This window comes from Macrotis lagotis, chromosome 8, assembly GCF_037893015.1.
Source record: "Macrotis lagotis isolate mMagLag1 chromosome 8, bilby.v1.9.chrom.fasta, whole genome shotgun sequence".
Lineage (NCBI taxonomy): Eukaryota > Metazoa > Chordata > Mammalia > Peramelemorphia > Peramelidae > Macrotis > Macrotis lagotis.
In genome coordinates, this window is record NC_133665.1 from 182,478,117 (window position 1) to 182,496,057 (window position 17,941).

The 17,941-nt window shown below is 37.9% G+C and overlaps 1 protein-coding gene across 2 annotated transcripts in view; it reads right to left on the reverse strand.

The window, feature by feature from the left end:
- MLH1 (mutL homolog 1) overlaps positions 1-17,941 on the reverse strand; it is a 48,536-nt gene that overhangs the window by 14,203 nt on the left and 16,392 nt on the right. For both annotated transcript variants that reach the window (XM_074199101.1, XM_074199100.1), the window contains exon 9: positions 17,602-17,714. In XM_074199101.1, coding sequence (XP_074055202.1) covers positions 17,602-17,714 — 113 coding nt within the window. The remainder of the gene's footprint in view (positions 1-17,601; positions 17,715-17,941) is intronic.

A 17,941-nucleotide genomic window follows, 5' to 3' on the forward strand; every position in this document is an offset into this window, starting at 1 on the left:
GAAAAAAATGCAATCCAGTAAGTTGAAACTGGCTATATCCCAGCATGGGGTGGGGGTGGGGGGAGAGACTCTCATAAATCCTGAGAAATGTAACTCTAACAGAGAGAATATACCTAGCCAGAAATGATGGACATCCATGACCTATCCATGAGACTGCTATCTAATGGGATGTAACTGGCTTTAACCCCACTTGGGAGAAAGACTCTAATAACCCTCAGGAATTTTGACTCTATTCAATAGAATATACTGAACTAGAAGGGACAGACACTCAGAATTTTCTATGACCTAGATAGAACAATCTAAAAAATACACTACCTCCTTAAAAGGGGGCCAGGAAAGAAATTGGAGGAGGGAGGGGATTGAATGGGACAAATCTCATTACACTAAGAGGTACAAAAAAACCTATGGTAATAGAGGGGAAGAAGGGAGTAGAGGAGAAACACCTGAATCTTCTTCTCATCAGACTTGACTAAAAGTCAACCTACACATACTCAGTTAACTTACAAAACATCTAACCTTTCAAGTATTAAAAGGGGAAAAGGGGAGGGGGGATGGAGAAAGGGAAAGGGAGTGGGGGAAATAAGGGGAAATAACAAAAGTAAGGGAAGGGAAAAGGGAAAAGGGAAAGAAAGGGGAGGGTGTGAATACCACCCACTGAAGGGGGTGGTATTCAAAAACAAAATACTGGGGAATATGGATAAAAGGGGGGGAAGGGGGGAAAAATACAAACAGAGGGAAGATAGCACAGAGGGCAATAAAGAATTAGTAATTATAACCTTGAATGTGAATGGGATGAACTCTCCCTTAAAACGTAAGCAAATAGCAAAGTGTATTAAAAACCAGAATCCTATAATATGCTGCTTACAAGAAACTCATTTGAAGTAGAGAGATACATATAGAGTAAAGGTAAAAGGTTGGAGCAAAATATATTTTGCCTCAGCTGAAGTAAAAAAAGCAGGGGTAGCAATCCTTATCTCAGACAAAGCAGCAGCAAAAATAGAAAGTGTTAAAAGAGATAAGGAAGGAAACTTTATCCTCTTAAAAGGTACCATAGACAATAAAGTCATTTCAATATTGAATATATATGCACCCAGTGGGACAGCACCCAAATTCTTAGAGGAGAAGCTGAAAGAATCACAAGAAGACATAGACAGCAAAACTCTACTAGTGGGAGACCTCAACCTCCCGCTATCAGATCTAGATAAATCGAATCATAAAACAAACAAGAAAGAAATTAGGGAGGTAAATAGATTGTTAGAAAACTTAGATATGGTAGACTTATGGAGGAAACTGAATGGGGATAGAAAGGAATATACCTTTTTCTCGGCAGTACATGGAACTTATACAAAAACTGACCATGTACTAGGACATAAAAACCTAATGATCAACTGCAGAAAGGCAGAAATAGTGAATACATCTTTCTCAGATCACAATGCAATAAAAGTCATATGCAATACTGGGCCAAGGAGATATAGACCCAGAACAAACTGGAAACTGAATAACCTCATTTTAAGAAATGAGTGGACCAAAAAACAAATTATAGAAAGAATTAACCATTTTATCCTAGATAATGATAATGATGAAACAACATACCAAAACCTATGGGATTCATTCAAAGCAACTCTCAGGGGATATATTATAGCTCTAAATGCTTATATGGATAAATTGGAGAAAGAGGATATCAATGAACTAAACATGCAACTAAAAAAAATTAGAGAAAGAACAAATCAAAAATCCCCAATCAAATACCAAATTAGAAATTCTAAAAATTAAAGGAGAAATTAATAAAATTGAAAGCAAAAAAACTATTAAATTAATTAAATAAAACCAAAAGTTGGTATTATGAAAAAACCAATAAAATTGATAAACCTCTGGTCAATTTGATTAAAAAAAAGAAAGAAGAAAACCAAACTGCTAGTATTATAAATGAAAAAGTGAACTCACCACCAATGAGGAGGAAATTAAAGTAATAATTTGAAATTATTTTGCCCAACTCTATGCCAATAAATTTGATAATCTAAGTGAAATGAATATTTACAAAAATATAAGTTGCCCAGCTTAAATGAAGAAGAGATTAAATACCTAAACAACCCTATCTCAGAAAAAGAAATTCAACAAGCCATTATTGAACTCCCTAAAAAAAAATCTTCAGGGCCAGATGGATTCACAAGTGAATTCTACCAAACATTTAAGGAACAATTGGTTCCAATCCTATATAAACTCTTTGGAAAAATAGGGAAAGATGGAACTCTGAGGCCTAACTCTTTCTATGAGACCAACATGGTACTGTTACCTAACCAGGAAGAGTTAAAACAGAGAAAGAAAATTATAGACCTATTTCCCTGATGAATACAGATGCAAAAATCCTAAATAAAATCTTAGCAAATAATACATTATGATCAAGTAGGATTTATTCCAGGAATGCAGGGATGGTTCAATATTAGGAAAACTGTTAGTATACTCAATTATATCAACAGCAAACCTGTCAGAAATCATATGATCATATCAATAGATGCTGAAAAAGCTTTTGACAAAATACAGCATCCATTCCTATTAAAAACACTAGAGAGTGTAGGAATAAATGGACTGTTCCTTAGAATAATTAGCAGTATCTATCTGAAACCATCAACAAGCATTATATTCAATGGGGAGAGGCTAGAGGCATTCCCAATAAGATCAGGGGTCAAACAAGGGTGCCCATTATCACCACTACTATTCAATATTGTATTAGAAATGTTAGCATCAGCAATTAGAGAAGAAAAAGAAATTGAAGGAATTAGAATTGGGAAGGAAGAGACAAAACTCTCACTCTTCGCAGATGACATGATGGTCTACCTAGAAAATCCCAAGAAATCATCTGAAAAACTACTGGAAACAATTAGCAATTTTAGCAAAGTTGCAGGTTATAAAATAAACCCTCATAAATCCTCAACTTTTCTATATATATCTAGCAAGAAATAGCAGGAAGAGCTAGAAAGAGAAATCCCATTCAAAGTAACCTCAGACAGTGTAAAATATTTGGGAATCTATTTGCCAAGACAGACTCAGAATCTTTTTGAAAACAATTATAAAACACTTCTCACACAAATTAAATCAGATTCAAATAACTGGGCAAATATCAACTGCTCATGGATAGGTAGAGCTAATATAATAAAAAGGACAATTCTACCAAAACTAAACTATCTGTTTAGTGCTCTACCAATCAAAATTCCAAAAAATTACTTTAGAGTTAGAAAAAATTTTAAGTAAATTCACATGGAGAAATAAAAAGTCAAGAATTGCCAGGAGCTTAATGAAAAAAAAAATGCAAACGAAGGTGGCTTAGCACTACCAGATCTAAAATTATATTATACAGCATCAGTCATCAAAACTGTTTGGTATTGGCTAAGAAATAGAGTGGTGGACCACTAGAATAGACTAGGTGTAAAAGCAGGAGAGGATTATAGTAATCTGCTGTTTGATAAACCCAAAGAGTCTGGCCATTGGGATAAAAACTCCCTCTTTGATAAAAACTGCTGGGATAATTGGAAGTTAATATGGAAGAAACGTAGATTAGACCAACACCTCACACCCTTTACCAAGATAAGATCCAAATGGTTACAGGACATAGACATAAAAAAAAAATACTATAAGCAAATTAGAAGATCAAGGACTAGTCTACCTGTCAGATCTATGGAAAGGGGAACAGTTTATGACTAGGGAAGAGCTGGAGAACTTCACTAAAAACCAATTAGATGATTTCGATTACATTAAATTAAAAAGCTTTTGTATAGATAAAACCAATGTAATCAAGATCAAAAGAAAAGTAGTAAATTGGGAAACAATCTTTACAACTAATGATTCTGACAAAGGACTCGTTTCTAAAATATATAGAGAACTGAGTCATATTTTTAAAACAAAAAGCCATTCTCCAATTGACAAATGGTCAAAGGATATGCAAAGGCAATTTACAGATGAGAAGATCAAAGTAATCCATAGCCATATGAAAAAATGCTCTAAATCATTAATTATTAGAGAAATGCAAATTAAAGCTTCTCTGAGCTACCACCTCACACCTCTCAGATTGGCCAGTATGACCAGGAAGGATAATGATCATTGTTGGAAGGGATATGGGAAATCTGGGACACTGTTACACTGTTGGTGGAGCTATGAACTCATCCAACCCTTCTGGAGAGCTATTTGGAACTATGCCCAAAGGGCAACAAAAATGTGCATACTCTTTGACTCAGCAATACCACTACTGGGTATATATCCCGAAGAGATGATGAAAAAGGGTAAAAACATTACTTGTACAAAAATATTTATAGCAGCCCTGTTTGTGGTGGCAAAGAATTGGAAATCCAGTAAATGTCCTTCAGTTAGGGAATGGCTTAGCAAACTGTGGTCTATGTATGTCATGGAACACTACTGTTCTATTAGAAACCAGGAGGGACGGGATTTCAGGGAAACCTGGAGGGATTTGCATGAACTGATGCTGAGTGAGATGAGCAGAACCAGAAAAACACTGTACACCCTAACAGCAACATGGGAGTGATGTTCAACCTTGAAGGACTTGCTCATCCCATCAGTGCAACAATTGGGAACAATTTTGGGCTGTCTGCAAAGGAGAGTACCATCTGTATCCAGATAAGGAGCTGTGGAGTTTGAACAAAGTACAAGGACTATTCCCTTTAATTTGGGGGAAAAAAAAACCAGATATCTTATTGTCTGAACTTGTTACCCCTGAGAATTCTATCCTCTGTAAGGATATGATTTCTCTCTCATCACACCCAAATTGGATCAAGGTAAAACATGGAAACAAAGTAAAGACTGACGGAGTGCTATCTGTGGGGTGGGGGTGGGGGAGGGAAGCAAGATTGGGGGAAAATTGTAAAACTCAAGTAATATCTTTAATAAAAAAAAAATTATTGGACTACCTGAATGTCATGACCAGGAAAAGAGCCCTGACTACAAAAACCCTGACATCCTAGAAGCAGCAATACAAATTGAGGGAATCCACCAATCGCTTCCTGAAAGATATCCCAAAATGAAAACACCCAGGAATATTATAGCCAAATTCCAGGACTCCCAAGTCAAAGAGAAAATATTACAAGCCGTGAGAAAGAAACAATTCAATATCATGGTGCCACAGTCAGGATTACACTGGATCTAATTTGTAGTGCTTGGAATGTGATATTCCGGGTGGCAAAAGAGCTTGGATTATAACCGAGAATCAACTCCCCAGCAAAACTGAACATACTCTTCTAGGGGAAAAGATGGATTTTCAATGAAGTAGGGGACTCTCAAACTTTCCTATTGAAATGACCAGAGATGAAGAAAAAGTTTGATCTTCTATACACAGGACTCAGGTGAAGTATAGAGGGGCTGGACAGGAAGGACAAATGACATGGGGTTTAATGATGCTGAACTGCATGTATTCCTGCATGGGAAGAGGATACTGATAACTCCTATGAAGCTTCCCATTTATTAGAGCAGTTAAAAGGAGCATCTCTAGACAAGGCACAGGAGGGAGCTGAATATGAAGTTATAAGATATTATAAAGATGGAGTCAATAGGCGAGAAAGGGAAAGGAAAAGTAGAATAGGCTAAGTTATTTCACATAAAAGAGGCAAGATAAAGTTTTTTCAATGGAGTGGAAGTGGTGGGAGGGAAGTGAGAGGAAACCTTCATTTCCATAGGAAATGCCTCAGAGAGGAAATAACATAGATACTCAATAGGGTATACCTTAGGAGAGGAAGGGGAGGGGAGAAAGGGGATGGGGGAGGGGAGGGAAGGGGTGTGGGTGATAGAGGGGAGGCTAGATCATGGGAGAGGGGAATCAGATACAACACACTTCTGAGGAGGGACAGGGTGGAAAGGAGAGGGAGAACAGAACAAATAGGGGTGGGGAGGAATCAGAAGGAGGGAAATACAGCTAGTAATAGCAACTGTGGGAAACAAAAATGTTGAAGCAATTTCTCTGATGGATTTAGGATTAAAGAATGTGATCCATTCCAGAGACAGAGCTGATGGTGTTTGAATACAGACTGAAGCACACTTGTTTTCTTTATTTTTCTTGAAGTTTTTCTTTGTGTGTGTGTACAATTATATTTACTTTTATAACATGACTTATGATAGCAATGTGATTTGTGGCTACACATTTTTAACCTATACCAAGTAACTTGACTTGCTTTCTCAATGGGAGGAGTAGGGGTGGGAGGAAGGTGGAGAATTTGGAACTCAAGGTTTTGGAAGCAATGTCGCAACTTCTTTTACATGTAGCTGGGGGAAAAATTTATAAATAAAATATTAATAAATAAATGAAAAGAAAAAGTTTTTGACAAAAATACAACACTCAATCCTATAAAAATCAGGAGTTTTCCTTATAATAATAAGCAGTATCTATCTAAAACCACTAGTAAGTTTTAGATGTAATGGAGATTTTATCCCCATTATTCCATTTATTCCATATCTAGGAGCATTTCTAGAAAGATCAGGGTTAGGATGCACATTATCACCATTACTATCAATATAGTATTAAAAATGTTAGCTTTAGCAGAAAGAGAAGAAAAAAATTGAAGGAATTAAGAATTGGAAATAAGGAAGCAAAACTTTCCCTCTTTGAAGATGATATGATCATATACTTAAGAGAACCCTAGAAAAGCAACAATTAACTTCAGCAAAGTACGATATAAAATAATCCCACATAAACCATCATAATTTCTATATATAAATACTAAAGCCCAAGGACAAGTGATAGAAAGAAAATTCCATTTAAAGTAATTGTAGACAACATAAAATACTTGGAAATCTACCTCCCAAGACAAACCCATAAACTAAATGAACTCAATTACAAAATATTTTTCACACAAATAAAAGTTAGATTTAAATAATTCAAAAAAACATCAATTGTTCATAGTAAAACTGAGCTAATATAATAAAAATGACAATTCTACCCAAATTAAATTACTTATTCAGTACTGTTACCAAACTATCAAAAAACTATTTTACAGGGCTAGAAAAAATAGTAACAAAATTCATCTGGAGCTACAGAAAGCCAAGAATATCTAGGGAACTGATTGAAAAAAAATGTGAAGGAAAGTAGCCTTTGCTCTACTCTAGCACATCTAAAACTATACTATAAAGGGGCAGTCATCAAAACTGCCTGGTACTGCTTACAAAATAGAGCAATGGATCAGTGGATTAGAATAGGTACAAAAGAAACAGTAGTAAATGATTATAATAATTTATTGCTGGATAATCCTAAAGACATTAGCTTCTGGGATAAGAACTCACTATTTGACAAAAACTGCTGGGAAAACTGGAGAACTGGCAAAAACTAGGTACAGACTCACATTTCATATCCTATACCAAAATAAAGTGAAAGTGGGTACAGGACATATAGGGCAATACCATAGACCAAGTATGGAACAAGAAATACACCATTTACTGGATCTATGGAGGGGGGAGAAGTTTATTAGCAAATAAGAAATAGAGAATATTATAAATGGCAAAATAGATGATTTTGACCATATTAAATTAAAAAGTTTTTGCACAAATAAAACTAATGCTGTCAAAATTAGAAGAAATGCAGAAACCTGGGAAATGATTCTCATAGCTAGGGTTTCTGATAAAAGATTCATTTCTAAAATATACAGAGAACTGAATCAAACAGATAAGATTACAAGTTATTCCCCAATAAATAAATGGTCAAAGGATATGAACAGGCAGTTTTCAGATGAAGAATTTAAAATTATATATAGTCATATGAAAAAATGCTCCAAATCATTATTGATTAGAGAAATGCAAATTAAAACAACTATGAGGTACCACCTTACACCTCTCAGACTGGTTGACAAAAAAGGAAAATGGTCAATGTTGGGAGAGGATATAGGAAAACTGGGACATTGATGCATTGTTGGTGGAGTCCTGAACTGATTCAGCCATTCAGAAAACAATATGGATCTATGCCCAAAGAGCAATAAAACTGATCATCCCCTTCGATCCAGCAATACCAATACTAGGCCTAGGTCCAAAAGAAATCATAAAAAATGGTAAAAGTCCCACATGTTCAAAATTATTTACAGTAGCTCTTTTTATAGTGGCAAAGAATTGGAAATTAAGGGGATGCCCATCAAATGGGGAATGGTTGAACACACAATGGTAGCCTTTGGAGAAATCTGGAAGGACTTGCATGAAGTGATACTGAGGGAAGGCAGCAGAGCCAGGAGAACACTGTTCATACTAGCAACAACATTGCAAGCTGATCAACCTTTTTGTTGGGTTTTTTTTTGCCAGGTAATGGGATTAAGTGACTTGCCCAAGGTCATACAGCTAGGTAATTATTATTAAGTATCTGAGAGCAAATTTGAACTCAGGTCCTCCTGACTCCAGGGCTGGTGCTCTATCCATTGCACCAACTAACTGCCCCAATGAGCTGATCAACCTTGATGGATGCAACCACTCTCAGGGGTTCGGAGGCTGGGACAACCCTCCGAGATCTGCTATGGACAATGCCATCCTCACATGGAGTCAGAATGCATATGTTCACTTTTTTTTAACACTTCTATGTTTTTCCCTTCTTTCCTGTGGTTCTCTTCTTTCTCCTTAACTCTAATTCTTCTTTCATGACATGTCTAATGTGTAAACATTTAAACACAAATATACATGAACAACATTTACCAGTCTGTTCGTTGCCATGGGGATGGGGGGAAGGAAGGGAAAGAGGTAGAAAAGTGCAACTCATAAATTTGCAAATGAATGAATGGTGAAAAACTACCATTGCATAAAACATGCAAGAGTTACAAACTCTAAGAGTACCAACTCTTATAAAAACTACAATACTTGGGGAGCACCTTAGCACTGAGTAAATTAGATTAAAATTCTGCTGAGAGAGAGAGAGAGAGAGAGAGAGAGAGAGAGAGAGAGGAGGCGCAGGCCCTCTTAGGGCTTCCAAGAGGTAAATGGCAGGAATTAGGCTAATTGTAGGATTGGGGGTGGGGGCAAGGTGGGGCAGTTTTCAGAGCAGAAGCAGGAGGCAAACAGCTAAGAGAAACATCAGGGTAGAAAATTCTCCCAAGCACAAGTTTTGTTTAATCATTATCTGTTAATTTCTGTCTGTATGAGTTTTCAGGTTTAGAGGTGGAATCCGAGAAGGATTTCTCTCTGATTGAAAACAGTCAAGTTTTTCTTTTTCTTTGATGGAGTTTTAGCTTCAGCACCAAATTACATAAAGTCACCTGGATTATGTTTAAAGTAAATCTAGGGGCAGCTAGATGGCTCAGTGGATAGAGCACCACCCTTGGAGTCAAGAGGACCTGAGTTCAAATCCAGCCTCAGACACTTAATCATTACCTAGCTGTGTAGCCTTGGGCAAGCCACTTAACCCCATTGCCTTGAAAAAAACTAAAAAAAAAAATTAAATAATAAATAAATGAAGTAAACCTAGACATCTATCTTTTCAAGCTTCCCCATCCCCTCCAATCTATCCAACTCAAGCCAATGTACCTAAAACTGCAAAAATAACTTTTTTGCCATTTAAGATACTTTGAGCAGGGCTTTTGTATCAAAGACTTAAATGCAATCACTTTAGAATTTCACTAATTTGTTTAAAATGCATATTAACTGGGTAAAATTGTTTACTAATTAATAAACTAGGTGAATATTGTAAGAGAAATACAGTTCTCTTGATTTGTAAATTATTTAGTGTTGATTCTAGGTTCTAAAAGGTGAAAAGGTGCAGGACAAAAGGGAGTGTAAGGATTCCTTTTTATTTGAAATTTGGAAAAAAATGTTTCTGGCAAGGAGTCAAACTTTTTGTTAAGTAATATTTTTTAGTATTCAAAATGGAGAATACCTCTTTGTTCAAGGAGAAATTTGTTAAGAACCTGTTCCTAAGTATTACAGAATTTATTATAATTAAAATCTGTTTTATATGACCACCTTTAAAATCTTTTGCGGTGGATTAGCTGGAAATAGACAATCCCATAATATAAAATGCTTGAAATAAAACAGCCCTTGTATAATATATAAGACTAAATAATTGGAATTATAAATTAAAAGTTCTTTACAATAATGCTTGGAAAATAGATCCAGATGTCCATTGTTGTTTTGTTGTCATTATAATACTTAATCAGAAAATTTGTCAGCTGTGTGCTTTTAAGCCAAGTTATCCCAGTTACATGATTTGTAATGTATATAAAGACCTAACAGTAATTTGATAATTTATTATATTAAAATACTGCTAGAAATGTGAATTCTTTAATTTGTTTGGGCTGGGCTATGGATTTGTTAAAAGACTGGTGTAATAATAATAATCATCATCATCATCACAGTAAATTAGTAACTTAGGAGTTAGGGTATTAGTACTTTAAAATTTAGTCCCATGCTTAATGCAGCAATTTGACTTCCATTATGAACTGAAAGTGGACTGGTTCTAATCTAAGGGTAAATTTAGATAATCAACTGGTCCACCCACCTTTGGGGATAAATCTGTAGAAAGGCCTTATTAATCAAACACTATATAAATATGGATGATAAAGCTATTGGTTTCTGTGATCTGTGATTATTATTTAAAATCTTAAAGGCTTCCACATGTTGTTCAATATTTAAATATTATTATTTAATCCAACTACTTAATTCCTTCCAGGGAAATCATCCAGGCCCTGCCAGCCTTCCCTTTAGGTCTCTGGCCCAGGCCCCAAAGTTGCAGCTATTTTTTTATCACAGCACATTTGAGGCTGGTGTTAACAGCGTGATCCCAAACTTTGACGCTCTATATGTCCTAGGATAATATGCAACTTCAAATTCCCAGGAGGATGGGCATGGGGGCTAGCATACCTGGGACAGCTCTTTACATCTAAGAAATCTCCAGGTAATGGAGGCAGGGGGCTCCAGCTCGCTAAGTAAAAAGTTATATGGAGTTAGGTATTGTCAAAAAAAAAAAATCAATATACATTTTATATATATACACATACATATATATATATATATATATATATACACGTGAATTTATGGATAATAATCTTTTTTCTTCGAAAGTGCTAAGGGTATTAGTATTGGGTCTTAGCAATGAAAGTGTTAACATTAGTGATTATAGATCTGGATTTGATTTAAGCTCAAATCTGTGCTAAAGGAAATAAGAGCAGGGTCTGAGTGGGCTCTCCTGCCAGGAATATTATGGCAAATTACAACCTAACACAAAAAGATATTTTGTAGGTTGGCATTAATTAAGTCGTCAGCTGTACAGATAGACCCCAGAAAGGTCTAGTTGCCTCAGTTTACTGCTCTGTAAGGGGATGATAATAACAGACACCTCTCAGGGCTGGTGGGAAGAACATGGGATGCAAAGTGATTAACAGTTAACACTGAGATGTTTTTAGCATCTCATTAATTAGACATAATGGCTTCATACTTGATAACTTTCTACAGATTTTTAAGATGTGGCCAGCGGGGACAGCTAGGTGGTACAGTGAATAGAGCACCAGTCATGGAGTCAGGAGAACCCGAGTTCAAATTTTATCTCAAACACTTAATAATTACCTAGCTGTGTGGCCTTGGGCAAGCCACTTAACCCCCTTTGCCTTGCAAAAATCTAAAAAAAAAAAAAAAAAAGATGTAGCCAGCAGATAACGCGAATGGGGATGAGATGAACAGAGGCCACCTGCCTGGGGATGGTTTTTCTTTCAAAGTTTCAAATATATGCCATTGTTTAGGATATTATTATGTTTCTAATTTTCTCATAATCGTGTAATCTGTCTGGTAAATTATCAGTAAATTTTCTTATGATCTAACTGTTTTAGATTTAGAAGTATTCTATTTCCAAGGCGGGGGGGAGGGGAATGATTGGGCTAGGAAACTGTCATCCTATCAGCCCTGCTGCTCCTGGGCTGCAATATTCTAAAATACTCTAATTTAAGAACTTAATCTTCCAGTTTTAAGAGGAAATTTTAAAATTATTTGGTTATCCCTTATGAAAATGATGATATTGGTGTGGCTAGGTGGCGAGTGGATAGAGCACCAGCCCTGGAGTCAGGAGGACCTGAGTTCAAATTTGGCCTCAGACATTTAATGCTTACTTAGCTGTGTGATTTTGAGCAAGTCACTTAACCCCCTTGCCTTGTGAAAATTCAAAGAAAAAAAATGAAAATGATAAGACTGTTAACTGGGATATTAGGATTTTTTTTTAATTTTTTGCAAGGCAATGGGGTTAAGTGGCTTGCCCAAGGCCACACAGCTAGGTCATTATTAAGTGTCGGAGGTCAGATTTGAACTCAGGTCCTCCTGACTCCAGAGCCAGTGCTCTATCCCTGCGCCACCTAGCTGCCCGATATCAGGAGTTATTGCCATACTGTTAAAACCTATTAAGAGCCAAGTTGGTGATGAGAAGGCAGTGGCTGGCCTGCCTCAACCTCTCCCCTCTCAACCCAAAAACCTTTAAATAAGGCCCTAAGACATTATCTGGAGCAGTAGAACCCACAAAAAGTCAGGGTGGTCAGCAGGAAAGGTCTGTCTCACTTGGACGAGAGCAGAGCATAGTCCAGCCCAGGCTGCACCGGCACAGACCCAGCCACAACAAACAGGAGCTGGCTGTGGAAGCCACTCAAGCAGCAGCAGCAGCAGCCCAGAGACCCCTGGGGTCTCAGGCCTAGGTCACAGTCCCAAGGGAGGAGGAACCCAACACCCCAGAGATTAGCGCCACAGTGCAGTGGGGGGCCTCCTCCTGGGGTCAGGGCGGAAAACAGCATGGTCATTCACAGAGCATTGGCCAGGAGAGGAGTCAACCCTGTACTTAGCTGATCCCACCTTGGAAGAATTTAAAAGTTTGGGGGCCCTAGAAGTCTCTGATGGGACAGGGAGCCCCTCCCCCATGGAAGCAGAGCCCTACTTTAACAAAGAGTTAAAAATCAAGGAACAGGCTGGGAAAATGAGCAGGCAACGGAAAAATTCTGTTGCCATAGAAAGTTACTATGGTGACCGGGAAGATCAAAACACAAACTCAGAAGATAGCATAACAAAGCCAAAGCTCCTACATCCAAAGCCTCCCAAGAAAAATATGAATTGGTTTCAAGCCATGGAAGGGCTCAGAAAGGATTTTGCAAAACAACTTTGAGAAGAAGAGGAAAAATCAGGAAGAGAAATGAGAGTGATGTGAGAAAAACAAGGCAGCAGCTGGTAAAGGAGACACAAAAAAATACCGAAGGAAAAACACCTTAAAAACCCAGCCTACGTTAAGTAAAAAAGGAGAAACAAAAAGTCAACGAGGAGAAGAATGTGATAAAAAGCACAAATGGTCAAGTGGAAAGAGAGGTACAAAACCTCACTGAAGAAAATAATCCCTTAAAAACTAGCATGGAGCAAGTGGGAAGCTAATGACTTTATGAGAAATCAACTATTTACACATTTTAAAAAGGAAAACTGGTAATTGTTCAAAGAAAAGATCTTATAAAATGTCCTTTGTAAACCTAGGAGGATTCTTATCTAGTCATAAAATCTTATCAACTCTCAAATAAGAGTTTTCTGTGTGATGGACTTCCTTCTGAGTAAATGGGAATCCAAGCAGAAAATGTAATTTTCAAGTCTATTTTATCTAAAGATATATTTATATTTAAGTTAATTAGAAAGCTTACAGTAATTGGCCAGTGTTATTTTTCCTAGGGATTTATTCACGAGCTATATGGGATTACAAAATGTAATTAATTTTCTTGATTTCCAGTGATGCAGTTAAAGACAAAGTGAAGAAAAAGATACTGAGAAAATTTTCAAAGACTTGGTTAAACTTTTGTTATTGTGATAAGGTTAGTTTATTGTTTTTTTAATGGGAATTTTTTTTTGGCTTAGAAAAACTGCCTCTCCTCCATATTGTAACCACCTTTTGACTAGAAGATGGTACAGCCAGGCTAATTTGGGGGCAATTAGGACTTTAATTCATGGAAATTAAGTGATGATCCTTTTAACATCAGGATAAATTTTGAGGGTATTTTTCTTTTTAAGCTTTAAGTTTTTAAGAATGGGAAATACTGGGGCTGTTAGATGGTGCAGTGGATAGAGCACCAGCCCTGGAGTCAGGAGGACATGAGTTCAAGTCCGGATACTTAATAATTATCTAGCTGTGTGGCCTTGGGCAAGTCACTTAATCCCATTTGCCTTGCAAAAACCTTAAAAAAAAAAAAGGGAAATATTTTGTGTCCAGACATACTGTGATTAGTGAGACTTCACTGTTTGAGGAGAAAGCTTTTGCGGAACCCTGAATATTCCGAGTTTCATTCTTAGGTTTGTTGTATCTTTAAACTATCCACAAATGGTGGTTTCAAAAAAATGTCAGTCAGCAGTTCAATGGAAGTATCATCTGAGATCTAAGGCTAGTGACTTACTCTGTCCCTGGGAATAAGGTAAGGTGGACTCTTCTCAATTCATTTTTCCATACAAGAAATCTGTCCACCTGGTTCAATATTCTAGGCTCCTAAGAGTGATGTAGGCCTTGAGGACCAGTTTTGATCCACGTTCCTGCTTCTAACTCTCACAATATATTTCTATTATCAGGGTAGACAAATGGTGGAAGTTAATTGCAAAACTGAATCTAATACTATGAGATTAATACTAAAGCATCTGAATTACAGTAATAAGCTGCAAAAAAGGGAAAAATATTGCAAACATGCACTGAATTTTTTGTCATCCCATATCAAGAGTTCAATCAGCACTTGAATTTGTCATATCAGTATAATCAGGGGAAGGTAAACAAGCTTGTGAAACAAAAATGTGAATTCATTAAATGTATTAAAAGTTACAGTCAGGAACCTCTTTTGTTTTTGTTTTAAGGAACTAGATTTCAGACAAACAATTGGTAGTGAAGAGCAGGGACTTAGGAGCGGCCTTGTGTCACCTGATTTTACTTATATTCATTATTTAATCTGGATGAGAACAGGTGCTGTAGAAGTGCACGCAAACCACTCAGAGTCATCCTAAAGCTGTCCCCATTGTTTCAAGGAATTCTGAGAGCAGTAATGGATGTCCATTTGAACGTGGCTAATAAGTGAACATGTTTCACAACAGACAGTATTTCACATAATCTATTCTTTGTTTACAATTTAGGGTTACTCTAGTCACACGGCCCAAGTCTTTTGCTATTTGTTATTAATTGGTGTAATGGTGAATTTAGGAATGAAAAAAAATCTACTTAGCACGAGTACTAGTTGGATAAGCTGTGATTTTTCTGAGATGAATCTCTTTTTTGTTATTAATGTAAGAATTCAAGTCAATACACGTAATCTAGGATATGTGATCCTTGAGAGCTGAATCCATCTGAAGCTCCGATTGATTACTAGAACTTGCTACTTAAGACCTTTTGGGACTCCTACGACTCCTGGAGTCTGACTCCAGGTGTGCCCATCAAGCAAAGCTCCTGAGCCAGTGACCTGATGATGCCAGCTGCCCCGTGGTGCTCAGGCAGGGGCTCAGGTAGGAGTCCGACTTAGGCTCTTGAAAACATCTCACCCCACGCTGACTCTTAACCCAGCTCAATGATCTGCCTGTCTATATAACTGTCCCTTATGTCCCTCATCTTCTTTTAGGCCAGATTCTTATAATCATGTCAAGTGATCGGCCTGAACACAATATGAACCATTTCTCTTCTAGGCTTTTCACACTGGAGCACATCTGAATTATTACACTGTTACTTGCATGGCCTTTCTTCTATTCCAAAAAACCAAGTATTGAGCCCTGACCGTTGATGTAGATATTCCTGTGTAAGTTAAGGGCCTTTCATTTCTCACAATGCTTTGGGGATGGTTAGGCAAATGATGCAAAGACTTGAGTTACTTAGAAGAAGAACGACTTGTGGTCTGTCAAATGCTTTGATTAGGGGTAACTCATCTCACCAGGGCCAAAAGGAGAAAATGTCTTATTTTAAATAACTTCCTTGACATGCCCCGTTTTAACAGTGATTATGCAATGACTTGGCCATCCTAGCCCAGAACCTTTGTCATAGGGATTTGTGTTTCTATCAGGCCATCCTCTTAAAAAGATGCTCATCCACCTCATGGGGGAACAAATAACACGAAGTAGAAAAATTGGGTTCTAACTTTGTATCCGAGCCTTCCTATTTACATCAATATGCCAATTGGCCAAAAATGCAAATTCTGGTCTGAAAGGTTCCCAATTTGATTTTCTAGTCAAAGACATTAAGGTTAGAACCAACTAACTCTTAACATCTGACCCGGTTACTGGCAAAGTAAATTTAAATTGCAGAATGATTTTGTAGGAAATTTTTAGCAGAGAAGAGAATGTCTCCAAGTGAACTGAGACAGAGAAGACCTGCTCTGAGACCCTCCCACGGCCCTGTATCAGATGGGGTGCCAAGAATCAGACAGCTCTAAGAAATGATACCTGGGAACTTTAAATGGACCGTTTTTATCTTGCTGTTCACTTTTTCCCTTTGCACTTTTTATTGATCTGTAATATCTACTTATTGAAGAGGAGTGCCCCCTATGATTTTCCTCTCACAGTCCCCCTCCTAAGTCCCATAGTTAGAAAGTCTTGATGATGGGTTTGTCATATCAGTCAGGGATTCAACAAGGAGGCCACACTTCTCAACAGACTCAAATGGGGGGATGAGAGAAATGATTATTAATAACCAATGACTGGGGAGATTGAGTCTTGATTTTAAAAGTTCAGCTTCTTAAAGATCATTGCTGAAAACAAGATTAGACCCCCCTCCCCACCAATGTGTCCAGCTCAGACTTGGGTGGGGTCTACATTCTCTGAATAGATAGCCCAAAGCTGTGGGTGGTCTGGGGATAAAGATCATTTCTCTATCCAAGGGTGACATGACATCACTCTCACTTCCCAGTGTGTTAACCAGTCAGAGTTGATTACCACTCCTCTCCCAAAAGAACATCTATGTCCTAAGTCTGCCACCATGATGGTCATCAGTCTAAGAGAGATGGTCAAATGACCATCCTTTTATTAATAACTTGCTAGATTTATTAATAAAATCAAATTACTCAGAATCAATGTCTCTTGAACCTTTTTAATCATCACACCATGAAGGCCACCCCATACCTGAAAAATTCCCTCAACAACATGCCAGACAAGTGGCCACACTGAAGACATCTGGGGGGGGGGGGGGGGACCATCACCTCCCAGGCCAGTCCAATTCACTCTAGGGAGGCTTTCCTCACATCTCAATTCTAAGGCTGCCTCTCTGCAACCACTATCCATTATTCCTAGGGCCAGACAGAATGGGACCAGCCCCATTTTCAAACAATTTTCAAGCTTGGAAAGATGGTGCTCCTGTTTCCCATGTCCTCTCCTCTCTCGGCTAACCGCTCATAATTCTTTTAAGAATTTTATGGCATGACCTCTAGGCCTTTTATGGCATGACCTCTCGACCAGATAATCGATGGGGAGGGTCCTCAGAACGCAAGCCTTAGAGAAAGGGAGGAAACAGGACCAAGTACGTCTTGTTTCTCTGGGTAAGGGGACAGTCTATCCTCTCTCTGGGCAGGGACCCACATTCCCCTTCCTGCAGTCAATCAATCACGGCCCATCATACCACACTGTCCCTGCAAGCCCACAAAGGAAGTCCAAATGGATTTCCCGGTCTGTCTGTCCGCATTGACTTACGGTTGATGAAGAGAAGGAAGATGCACTTCTTCACAGAGTAGTTGGCATTGGAGATGTAGCCCTTCATTTTGAAAGCAAGCACTGGGTCCTCACAGCCCACCTCGATCAGCTCTCTGTTTAAATGAGAAGAACATTTTAGGGCTAGAGAAAACCCTGGAGAACTCCACCACCACAAGGGGGTCCCAAGGCTGGGAAAAACTTGGCAAGGTGGTCAACGCATCTCTGCCCTGGCTCCTCATCTCAATTCAATGCTCCCAGCAGATAGAGGAATAGGAGGGCCAGACCTCATCTCTCAAGCTTTTTCATATCTAGAGGCCTTGGATGGGCCCACTCATGAATG